The sequence below is a fragment of the Loxodonta africana genome, chromosome 5 (assembly GCF_030014295.1).
Source record: "Loxodonta africana isolate mLoxAfr1 chromosome 5, mLoxAfr1.hap2, whole genome shotgun sequence".
Lineage (NCBI taxonomy): Eukaryota > Metazoa > Chordata > Mammalia > Proboscidea > Elephantidae > Loxodonta > Loxodonta africana.
The window spans coordinates 52,150,359-52,163,551 of NC_087346.1; the positions used below are offsets into that span (position 1 = coordinate 52,150,359).

The following is a 13,193-nucleotide window of genomic DNA, read 5'->3' on the forward strand; positions in this document are numbered from 1 at the left end:
GATTCTGTGGGCAAAATATTGAACAACATAGGAAGCATCAAAAGCAGATGGAAGAAATACACAGAGTCAGTTACCAAAAAGAAATGGTTGATGTTCAACCATTTAAGGAGGTAGCATATGGTAAAGAACTGATAGTATTGAAGGAAGAAGTCCAAGCTGTACTGAAGGCATTGGTGGAAAATAAAGCTTCAGGAATTGAGGAAGTACCGATTGAGATATTTCAACAAATGGATGCAGTGCTGGAAGTGGACACTTGTCTATGCCAAGAAATTTGGAAGACAGCTACCTGGCCAACTGACTAGAAGAAGTCCATATTTTGCGCATTCCAAAAAAAGTTGGTCCAACAGAATGTGGAAGTTATTGAACAGTATTATAAATACCATCATATAAGGTCGCTATGAGTTGTAATTGACTTGACAGCAATGTTTTGTGATATCAGTAATGTCACATGCAAGTAAAATTTTGCTGAAGATAATGCAAAAATGGTTGCAGCAGTACATCAACAAGGAACTGACAGAAATTCAAGCCAAATTCAGAAGAGTAGGTGGAACCAAGGATATCATTGCTGAAGTCAGATGGATCTTGGCTGAAAGCAGAGTATACCAGATAAATGTTTACCTGTGTTTTTTTGACTATGTAAAGGTGTTTGACTATGTGGATCACAACAAATTATGGATAACATTGTGAAGAATGGGAACTGTGCTTATGCAGAACCTATACGTAGATCAAAGGGGAGTCGTTAAAACAGAAGAAGGGGATACTGCATGGTTTAAAGTAGGAGAGGTATGTATCAGGGTTGTATCCTTTCACCATATTTATTCAGTCTGTACACTGAGCAAATAACCTGAGAAACTGTACTACATGAAGAAGAATGAGGCATCAGGATTGTAGGAAGACTTCCTTAACAACCTGTGATGTGCAGATGCCACAACCTTGCTTGCTGGAAGTGAAGAGGATTTAAAGCACTTACTGATGAAGATCAAAGACTACAGCCTTCAGTATGGATTATACTTCAACATAAAGAAAACAAAAATCCTCACAACTGGACCAATAAGCAACATCATGATAAATGGAGAAGATATTGAAGTTGTCAAGGATTTCATTGTACTTGGATCCACAATCAACGCCCATGGAAGCAGCAGTCAGGAAATCAAAGGATGTATTGCATTGGGCAAATCTGCTTTAAAAAAACCTCTTTAAAGTGTTAAAAAGCAAATACGTCACTTTGAAAACTAAGGTGCGCCTGACCCAAGCCATGGTATTTTCAGTTGCCTCATAGCATGCGAAAGCTGGACAGTGAATAAGGAAGACCAAAGAAGAATCGATGAATTTGAATTATGGTATTGGCAAAGAATATTGAATATACCATGCACTGCCAGAAGAATGAACAAATCTGTCTCAGAAGAGGTACAGCCAGAGTGCTCCTTAGAAGCGAGGATGGTGAGACTTCATCTCACCTATTTTGGACATGTTATCAGGAGGGGCCAGTCCCTGGAGAAGGACATCATGCTTGGTAAAGTAGAGGGTCATCGAAAAAGAGGAAGACCCTCCATGAGATGGATTGACCCAGTGGCTTCAACAGTGGGCATAAACTTAGCAAGGACTGTGAGGATGGCGAAGGGCCGGGCAGCGTTTTGTTCTCTTTTACATAGGATCACTGTGAGTCGTCAACAACAAGTTATCCTTCATTTGAGAGCCCTTTATACTTCTAGAACTTTTGAAACTGGTTGAAACTTGCCCTTTTTGTGGTTGCTTGGATACATTTGCCTCATAACTGAGTTTTCTGGAACCTTGTTAGGACTCAGTGTCTAGTGAAATGCGGGACTTCCTATGGCAGGGATTCTAAGACATTGAAGGCTGAAATTCTCAAAATCTAGTGCTTGTCAAGAGAATGACAGTATCTGTGACCATAATTTATTAATTTCTTTATACTTTGTGTCAGTTTTAGGAAGGATAGTTGAAATATTTTTGAGATTTCATATCAGATTTAGCTAAAATTTAAAAAACTATAAAATCTGTTTCAAGAAGTTTTAGAATATTGGTTCTCTGTAAACGAAGTTAATTTGCGTCCTTGTTGAATGTACATAGAGAAACTATTAGAGAACTTGAAAGAAAACTTGTTAAAATCTTTTTAAGAGCTTTAAATTACCTAGCAATTAACCTAGATACTGTAATTTGTACGTCTAGTTTATTTTAGCATCATATACTGAGTCAGTGATGCTACTCTTATGCTTTAATGTATCCCTTGAGTATGTTATGCTGTCATGAAATAAATAAATGGATTGTGGTCAGAAAATTCATTGATGCCCACTTCCTCAAGGACAAAAACCATATTCTCTGTTGTCTCCAGTGCTTGGCCCAGAGTACATATTTAATATACATTTTGATTCTTGAACGGTGCGAAGCATAAAGTACAAATTGTGAGTGAACCATTTTGAAAGTGGTTAGTTTTTATTTAAAGTGTTGGCCTTTTTTTTTAATGTAATAGAACTCCACTTAAGCCCCACTAATTCATAGGTCTAATTGTCTAGTCAGACTGGAGTTATTGCTTTGTCCTTGACCCAAACATCAAGTATTTTTTCTCTAATTTGTGTTTATTCAAGTGTCCTCTAAAACATAAAAACATAGTAGTCTCCTGTGGAGGGTGAGGAGAAAGAGTCTTGATCTATTTTCCTACTCTGAATCAGCTTTGTATTTACCTAGTTTGTTTAGACTTATGAAGGAATCCTTCACCTTTTAAAAAATTTCTAAATCACTTCTTAATTTCTCATTGTTTTGTAACAAAATTAGTAGCAAACAACCACTGAGCCCTATAGAGTTTATCCACTCTGTAGTTTTAGGGTTCTGTTGAAATGTGCCATTACAAATTCTTATTACAGACTTAACGTAAAGATACCTTAGAACATCTTGAGGGATAAAGGAGGCATCAGAAAGGAGCATTAGTCTTTTCTACCTTGGATGCCATTGAAGAAGGTCACTCCTTTGTTGCCTAGTGGAAACTTTCAGTGATTATGTAGGTTGGCAAAAGTGCCCATTATTTAGAATGATTCAACAAACATTATTTGGTTTTTGGCTGTCTCATACAAACTGGATTTGTGTGTCATCCTGTGGAATATGATTTTGAAACTCTGCTTGAAATATTCCTAGATGGGTTAAAATAAGGATTAAAAAAAATAAAAACCTGGTCAAGGGTGAGGGAATCATCCATGGTCTGTAGCCATACAGTTAAGCTCATGATTTCTGCCATTTAGGATTGTAGACAGGCAAAGCATTCTTACCTTGTGGACGATTTTAAGATTGTTTTGCTGTATAGTCGCTGTGAGTTGGAATCGACTCGACGGCACTGGGTTTGGGTTTAGGGAATATCTAAGTCATTCCAAATGTTACTTTGTTACATTGATACTTGGGAAATAGTTTAAATATACAGATTCCAGGGTTCTATCCCATATTTGGAAACCCTGGTGGCGTAGTGGTTAAGTGCTATGGCTGCTTACCAAGAGGTTGGCAGTTTGAATCCGCCAGGCGCTCCTTGGAAACTATGGGGCAGTTCTACTCTGTCCTTATAGGGTTGCTGTGAGTCAGAATCGGCTTGACGACAATGGGTTTGGTTTGGGGGGGTTTTTATCCCATATTTAAGGAACCAAAATCTCAAGGGGTACAGCCTGGTAGTATGTTATGTAAAAAAAAAAAAAAAAGCTCTCCAAGTCATATTGTGTCAACAGACCATTAACAGCCTGTGGTGTTTGGGAACCATTGGTCTGTTGTAAATACTCTTAGATACCTCCAAGAATAATAATGTTAATTTATTTCAGTCACATAGTCCTGATGGTCTGGAAGTTCATCTTGCTCGATGTTTTTTTTTGTGTGTATGCAAACAAACAAAAGTGCTTATAATAGCTTCATATATTTTTTCAGCCACTTGAAGTCACCTCATACTTCTTTTCTCAGTTTCTTATATATGCATGTATATATATATATACATTGAATTAACTACATTAAAATTTTTTTTGTTAAGTTAAACTCATTAAAAATCTTTTCTTGAGAATAATACATAGCATCAGAAACTGATTCTTGAACTGTTAAGATCTGTTTTGCCCATTTCAGAAATTGACTTTGTAGAAAAACAAGTAAACATTAACTTTTTACTTTTATCTGTGTTCATTTTTCATTATATTCTCTAAATGTGTATGTAAGCATTTAAATTCTGCATTACATATTCTATGTTTATAATTGTCCTTTTCTTTTACCTAGTCTGTACAACCATATCCAGTTGTCTAGTAATTTAATGCCTGGCTGTGACTACTCGCTTTTTAAGGTATGCCTAATTGGTGATTTTGTATATTTATTATAGAATTGAACCATTCAGGTATTCATTAAGAAATCTTGCCACATACTTAAGAGTAATCACTACTGTGTCAAGTGGGCTAATAATTAAGTTGGCTTCACTAGGCTTTAACATAAATATATTTTGCCCTACTTATTTATAGTACAAATAGACATTAAGTGAGAGTCTTACCCTGTGGACACATAGTATGCTTGATTTTGAAAAGAATTTGATTATCCAGTCCAATCCTTTTTTTATATATTTGAGGACACTGAAGCCCACAGTTTGTCAAGGATTTTTAACCTGGGGTGCATCGGTCCTTGAGAGAGTTCATGAATGGGCTTTGTCAGGGATAGGTGGATGGGGTGTTCATTAACTCTGAAATTGCACAGTTTTGCAGGTATTTTTCTGGATATAAAAGTATACCACCACTGCTACAAACATCACTACTGTTGAGTTAATTGTGACTCATGGCAACTCCATGTGTGTCATAGTAGAGCTGTGCTCCACAGGGTTTTTAGTGGCTGATTTTTTGGAAGTGTGTTGCCAGGCCTTTCTTCTGAGGCACCTCTGGGTGGACTTGAATCTCAGTCTTTTGGTTAGCAGCCCTGTTTGTACCATCCAGGGACTCTGTAAAAGTATGTAGCTTCTCAAAGGCATCCATTACTCAAAAAGTTATTAAGAACTTGGAACTCAAGGTGTGATAATACGTGATAAAGCCACAGCACTAAATTCTGCAACCCTATGCTTTTGGCTTTAAGTCATTTGTCCTTTTTTTTTTCCCAGTATAGTTATGGGGAATAAAGTAAAAAGTTAACAGAGTTGTTATTTGCTCTTTCTAATGATTCTCTCTCAAAGGCAGGGTAACAGTATTGTCTAGTATTATTCTCTCTTAACTCTGTAGGATGGTATTGAACCCATGTGGGAAGATGAGAAAAACAAACGAGGAGGACGATGGCTAATTACATTGAACAAACAGCAGAGACGAAGTGACCTCGACCGCTTTTGGCTTGAGACAGTAAGGTTTTAAAATCATGAGACAGTTTTGGAATGCTGAAACTTAACTTGCATTGTATTTTATGTTGGCTACTTAAAAGATAAAGATGCTCATTCTACACTTGATCTTAGCCAAAAGGCTGAGAAGCGATGGGATGCTCACTTTAGAAAATATAAGGCAGCATTTTTTGTTGTTGTTGTTCTGTCATGTGAATTTGTACATTTTATGTACTAGTACAGTGAACCAACCTCCCACTACCACCACTGCCACACCACAAATCAGATATACGGTGATTGACAATTGACTCTTTCCTTCTACAAACTCACCCTGGTCATTTTGTTAAGAATTACAGATCCCCATTGACGCAGACCATGAAATTGTTACTTGACATACCATTCAATTTACATGTGACGTAGTCCGGAATTTTGGCTTCATGGGAAAATATTAAACATGAGATAATGGGCATTTTCTGTAGTCAGAGATGCCATACTGCAGGATTTTAGGAACAGGATTCATAATTTATTCTTCCTTGAATCCCTCGCACTTGGCGTAGTGTCTGATGTATAGTTAGCACTTAATAAATATTTGATGAATGTTTTTTTTTTTAAAGACAAGACTTAATTTTGCTTTTGAGAGATGTTATCAATAAATGATGCTTTAGAATTCCATTTTAAAAAACCAGGCCAAAGAACTATATAAATAAATAAAATTAGACATTTTAAAAATCAACTCTAGTTAAAAAGTTGGGGAAAATAGAACAACTAAAATGGGGTAAGTTCAGATTTATAAAACAAAATCAGTCAAGATTAATGAAGAATAATAATGTCCCCAATGTAGAAGAAAATCTTTTTGTTTTTAGTTTTGTTTATAAGAGACATGAGCAGTTTTGTAATTTGGGATTTTTTTTTTTTTTTTTAAAGCTGCTGTGCCTTATTGGAGAATCTTTTGATGACTATAGTGATGATGTATGTGGAGCTGTTGTTAATGTTAGAGCTAAAGGTGATAAAATAGCAATATGGACTACTGAATGTGAAAACAGAGATGCGGTTACACATATAGGGTAAGTTTTACTTTTAACAATGTTAAGATATCTAAAAATAGAAGGAATTTTATTTAGAGGTTTAGAAATATTTTCTGTGTATTGTTTGCATGTACACTTTTATAATTTTGAACTGCTCTATTGGCGTTTAATGTCTTGTTCATATCTGTAAAATTACTCTCTATTTTGGCATGTAGGATTTTACTCATTTACTGGGTGAGAATATGATTCTTCGTACTTTGAAATTGTAGCACTAATGTACAATACTCATAAATCAGTGAGTATTGGCAAATGGTTTATGTGTGTTTTGTTTGTGTGTGTGCACATACATACTTTTTACTGAAATTTAAGTGACATCTCTTGGTTTTGTGTATATTTAAAAGAGATAATACTTAAGTAATTCTCTTTTTCTGAAACATTTTTGTACTTTTATTTTAGATTTTATTCTTTGCAAAAATGATCACCTGTTTTCTGTTGTCTTTTTCCTCCAACATTAGTGTTAACTAGAATTTTCATTTAAATTAGTAAAATGACTAAATTTTATGCTAATATTAAGTATTGGTCATAGGTGACAAAATGTTTGATTTTGGCCCTTATTGTTTGATTTTTCAAACATTATAAATTCTCATATGAATATAATTCCTCTCCAAAACAAAAGATAAAGGAATTTTCCAGGTTTTCATTTACATGTGTTCTGTTGTTAAAAAAAATAAGAAAAATTGTAGATAATGTCATTGTATTCCTAATCTTTTTTGTCAGCTTCAAAACTTGTTAATTGTGGGGTTTCACGTTTCTTTGAAAATGAGAGTTAAAGAAATTAAGTATGGTTTCCTCTGAAAGTTTTGTATTTGTGTCAGCATTAAAAAGTTTTGACTTCAGTTTTTAAAGGAAAGATTTTTTTACCCTCCCCAGTTTGTATGGCTCATTATTCTTGCTTTCAGACATTTTTAATGGATTAAGTATAATTGAAAGGAATGCATTATATCATAACCCAGGAATTGTAAATCTGACAGTAATTAAAATTTTAGTTGTAGAATAATTTTTCCACAGTTTACCGGGGGAGGGTAGTAAGAGCTTCCGGAAGGTAGAGGTCATGATTGAAAAAATTATGTTATCATGTTGGGAGACTTTAGCTCCATGAAAGCGTTTCCCTTTGTTTTTGATTCTATCATTTTTTTCTTAAATTTTGCCATTTTTTCTTAAAGATCTCAATTCCTAAGGTGATCTGTTGCCCTCTGTCATCTGTCCTGAGATACCCCGTTATCCTTATCCCTCGTATCACCTTCTTTATGAGTGTACCACCACAGCCTCATGTTTGTTCCTCAGCCTTTCGATGTGCTTTTTCTTTTGGCATTATACTTTTGACCTCATGACTTTCCTAGAAGAACTTCCTCTAATTTTCTAGATGAGATTAGGTCCTTCCTGTTCGACAGTGTCACAACCCCAGTTCTTACCCTTTTTGGCGCTCATCATAATTTGTTTTACAATAAAGTAACATCCTACTTGAAAATTAGGTTCCAGAGTCAGTCAGTGTGCAAGGCTTTATGTGTTCTGAATTACCATGAAAATGTCATAAATCACCCTCAAAGTGTTTTTCTGTCTGCACAATCTTGTCAGTGATAGGTGGAGTAAATATAATTATATATTAATATATAGCATTTACTAGGATTCATATATAAAATATAAAGGAGCCCTGGTGGTGTAATGGCCTAGAGCTCAGCTGTTAACTGAAAGGTTAGTGGTTTGAACCCACCAGCAGCTCTACAGGAGAAAGACCTAGCCAGCATGGGAAACCCTGTGGAGCAGTTCTTCTTTGTCCTATAGGATCGCTGTGAGTCCGAATTGACTTGATGGCATACAACAACAGGAACATATAAAAAATATAACTATAATATTTTAGATCATATAGCAGATCAAAGAATGAGCATAGACATGTGCATGTAATTGATTTTGTGTAATTTAACTATGTATGTGATACAGCTTCACTGTATGTATTTCTAATGATTTAATTGTATTTTCCCTACTAGACTACAGACACCACAAGGCCAGGAATTGTCCCTGCTTTGTACACTATTGTTTTATCAATATTGTCAAGTCCCTGATATATAATGGGCTCTCAAATATTAAGTGATTAACCAAGATTGTTGTGAAAATGAAGAGTAAATTGTGCTGATAGGCAAAGAATATGCAGTTTCTCAAGTCCAGGTATCATATAAAGACAAACGCCTATTTTTAGAGAATTGAGTAATAAGTAATGGCTACTTTTCTTTTCTTCTTCTAGGAGGGTATACAAGGAAAGGTTAGGACTTCCTCCAAAGATAGTGATTGGTTATCAGTCCCATGCAGACACAGCTACTAAGAGCGGCTCCACTACTAAAAATAGGTTTGTTGTTTAAGAAGACACCTTCTGAGTATTCTCATAGGAGACTGCGTCAAGCAATCGAGATTTGGGAGCTGAACCAAAGCCTCTTCAAAAGCAGAGTGGACTGCATTTAAATTTGATTTCCATCTAAATGTTGCTAAGATATAAGAGACGTCTCAATCGCCTTTGTCTTGTACTTCTGTGTTCATTTTTTTTTTTTTTTTAATTTTGGCTAGAGTATCCACTATCCCAATCAAAGATTTGCAGTACACATCATCCCCAGAATCCATAAATGTGTTCCTGGCCCACTCTGTAATAGCTTAGTAGAATTCACATTACAAAATATTTACTCATCCACAATATTCAAAAAAGAACTTACATTTCTATACCTTACAGGAAAAAAAGTCATTTATGTACCATTGTACGCAGGAGCATATTTTGCTGGTTTGAAAGACTATGATGCATACAGTTTTCTAGCAATTTTCTTTGTTTCTTTTTACAGCATTGTTTTTGCTGTACTCTTGCTGATGGCTGCTAGATTTTAATTTATTTGTTTCCCTACTTGATAACATTAGTGATTCTGATTTCAGTTTTTCATTTTGTTTTGCTTTTGTTTTTTTTTCTCATGTAAGTTTGGTGAAGGATCCAGGAATATGACACAAAGGTGGAATAAACATTAATTTTGTGCATTCTTTGGTAATTTTTTTGTTTTTTTGTAACTACAAAGCTTTGCTACAAATTTATGCATTTCATTCAAATCAGTGATCTATGTTTGTGTGATTTCCTAAACATAATTGTGGATTTTTAAAAATGTAACATCATAATTACATTCCTAACTAGAATTAGTATGTCTGTTTTTGTATCTTTATGCTGTATTTTAACACTTTGTATTACTTAGGTTATTTTGCTTTGGTTAAAATGGCTCAAGTAGAAAAGCGGTCCCATTCATGTTAAGACAGTGTACAAAACTGTAAATAAAATGTGTACAGTGAATTGTCTTTTAGACAACTAGATTTGTCCTTTTATTTCCCCATCTCTATAGAAGCAATTGTACTCCTGTTGCGAGGCAGTCTCTGTTGTGTCTTCTTTTTGTCGTGTCTTCCACGTGAACACCTTAAGTTTGGAGCACTAGTTTGATTATTATGTTTATTAAAATTTTTAATAAATTTAGTAGGGAGCATTATATATATGGAACTAAATTGATGTGGCTATCTTTGTTTTTTATAAACTAAGGCACAGTCCTTTAGTCTTAGGTAAATAATGTAGTACTCTCAGTATGTTAAAGTAAGAATTGGTCTCTTGGTGTATCACCATTTGATTAGCAGGAACAGTGGTTTTAAAACTTGGTTGCTGAATAGAGATGCTCTTCTGTGTCAAAATGCTAGCACAGGGGAAGAGGACAGGTGGTGGGGGCATATGCACTAAGAATTTGGTTAGTGTTGTCTAATAGAATGGAATAAACGGGTATGAAGATGTATTTATATTGGTAAATTGGTGTAGTATGGTTTCGTATAAACTTGAAAACTTGATCTACTCTTTGTAGACAACATTTGAAAACAAACTTGAAAAAATTTTGTCTATTATACATAAGTGTATAATTCAGATCCTGTGAAATAAAAAATGACTAGCATATACAAAAGGGTAAGCTGAACTATAGCAGAATGAAAATCATTAGTTAAGGAAAATTTATTTTTAAATGGTGATTGTGAATTGATTGATCATTTTAAAACTGATAAACTTGATGAAAATTCTCCATAAACATGAAATTGGTAGCATTGATTTCATTGCAGAATTTTAAAACAGTTTAAAGGGTACCAGAGGCTACCATCTGGGTACTTTCAGTGCCACAAAATCCTCTTGTTCAGTATTTTGGAAATAGTGACTCTTTTGTGTTTATAATCTCAATATACCTAATATCTGCTGTCTAAGCTTGGGTGGTTAGTTCAGCTGATTTATTGTCTATGTTGATATGTATAATTGTGAGCACTTCAAGAGTTTGCTTAAAAGAGAACACGGTGGTTTGTGTTGGCAATGGGTGGAATTGGAGTAGTATGTCTTTTAGAAATTAATTCTGAGATGCTGTCCAGTTTTAAGAAGCATTAGCTTTTGGGGGCAGAGGAGGGATATTAAATGTACACAGTTTCAAAATTAAAAAAAAAAAAAAAAAATCTTGATAGCATGCAATTAGCCATACCATTACTTACCATTTTAGAATCACAATCAAAGTTTTATTTTAAACCTTTTTCCCAGGGAGTGAGGGAGGATTATAAATTAACTCTGAATTGCTTTTGGCAATTGTCACATATATCACAGTGACTTGTACCTTTTCACAACATATTTAATATCTTTTCTAAAAATTAAAATTAGACTACATTTAAAAAAAAAAACTTTTTTTCTCTTCTGTCCCAACTGGATATTATGAATAAATATATTTTCATATCAGAGAATTGAAAGAATTTCTAATGGATGAATAGTATTTCATTGTAGAGATGGGACACTTCATTTAACCAATTTTATTGTTTATTTCCCAATTCTACAAAAAGATTTGAAGCAGATTATATAAGAATTAAATAATTATAACACTTAACATAGTGCTTACTTTGTGCCAGGCAGTGTTCTAAGCACTTTACATGCACATTAACCTGCCCAGTAACCCTTTCAGGTGTAGGTGCCATTGGCTCCATTTTACAGATGAAGAAACAAAAGCATTAACAATTTAAGGTCACAGCTTGTAAGTGGCAAAGTGTGAGTTTGAATCCTGGAAATTTGGTTCTAGAGACCCTAAACCACGTTATACTGACTCAGTGAGATATGACCGTTCTGATAGGCTACAGTAAATCAAATCAGATTGCGGTCAATTTAAGCCAGGCATATAAACATTTATTCATTTGATTTCCTTTGGTAATGAAGCTTTTAATAGATGGAGATTTACCTAGTTTCCGTTAACAACAAATTAGTCATTTGGGGAGTTTTGAGAACATGTAGGCAAAGGAATAGGAGTTTATAGAGTATAGGTTAAGTGACTATTTTCACATACAATTTTAAGTATCTATATCCTAAGTTATCTTCTAAGATAAATAGCAAAAGAAAGCAGAATTTTCAAGTTGATAGTTGAAATTCTCATTGGCTGAAATTGCGTTTAGAAGGATAATTTTAATAAATTTAGTGAAGCATTGTGTCAATGAAATGTTTTACATTTTGAAATTAAAACAAATTAATAAGTCTCTATGCTACCTTTTGTCTCTAGTTGTTTCTGTGGGTTATCTTCATTCTTGAATGGGGTGGGGAAAACACCTAGATTTTCTTGGAGTCAGACCCTCTTTAGGCGGACTCAAGATTTTTAGGTCAGATTTACATTAAACGAAATTGGGTCAATGCTACTCAAAAGTGGATCTGTGGAGTAGTGTACTGCAATTTAATATTGCTACGATGTTAAAGTATGTGATCATTTTTCTAGTAAAAAAAAACTTTAATGTCTGACAGAATGGCAGTTTGGAGGTTTAAACTGGTTCTTAACGTACAGTTTGAGAAGCACTACTCTTAAGGTTACCTTCCTCAGTAACCAAAGCTAGCTCATATCCATCAATCCCTAAACTAATTAGGTTTGTTCTCTCTCCACTCCGCTCCTCACAGCCAATGAATTTGATATCGAAACTTCAAGTCCTGTAGCATCTTTTGGTAATATATTTTTATTACTGTGAATTCCAAAGTAGACATTAGGCAGTCCAAGTGCCTTCTAGACTTTAGTATTCTTGTGCCTTTATTTCTTATACTGAAGAAAGCAATTTTAGGCACGTGCTCACATGTGACACTGTCTTTTCCAATCCAGAGGAACCAGCTTTCACATTTTAATCTTGCCCCCTTTTTCTTTAACTCAGAATTTATGATTATTCATAGTTTTGCACAGAAGTTGGCTTCCCTCCCTTCTCCAAAAATATGTATGGAGCACCTCCTTCCACTAGGCACTAGGTGCTGTGCATACAGCAGAGAACAAAGCGAACTCTGCCCCTCTTCTGAAGAAGTTTATGGTATTTTTAAAAGGCTTATATTCAGAATAGTTCATATGTTTCTACAAGTTACTGAAATAGAACTGGAGTTTTTATTACTGGAGTTACATAGTCTAGAGGTAAATATAAAATGAGGTTGTGCGCTCTGAAGACCTCTCTAGCCCTAAGAGCCAGTCTAAACGTTTATCACACCACAGGATTGTTTGAGCAAACCCTCACGTGCAAAACAAGGGTTTGTGCAAGACTTAATTTCTCCTTTGTATTACCGAACTCTGTATGATTGTCCAAGTAAAGTTTTATGACTCTTTTTGATGATGTGATTGCAATTTTTTAAAAAAAATGTTGCCCTTCATTTAATATACCATTTGAGTACGTTGAAGAAGCATTTCAAATATGATTGTGTCTGCATTGCTATGGTTTTAGAGACTGCAGTCCTCTCCAGCAACTATCCCAAAATACTGATC

General features: G+C 34.7%; 1 protein-coding gene across 1 annotated transcript in view; it reads left to right on the forward strand.

Annotated features, from left to right (window-relative positions):
• EIF4E (eukaryotic translation initiation factor 4E) overlaps window positions 1-10,901 on the forward strand; it is a 45,115-nt gene extending 34,214 nt beyond the window's left edge. The window contains exons 4-7 of the mRNA XM_010590459.3: window positions 4,252-4,315; window positions 5,229-5,342; window positions 6,242-6,381; window positions 8,642-10,901. Of these exons, the coding sequence (XP_010588761.1) occupies window positions 4,252-4,315; window positions 5,229-5,342; window positions 6,242-6,381; window positions 8,642-8,756 (433 nt within the window). The 3' untranslated portion in view covers window positions 8,757-10,901. The remainder of the gene's footprint in view (window positions 1-4,251; window positions 4,316-5,228; window positions 5,343-6,241; window positions 6,382-8,641) is intronic.
• Window positions 10,902-13,193: the final 2,292 nt, after the last annotated feature.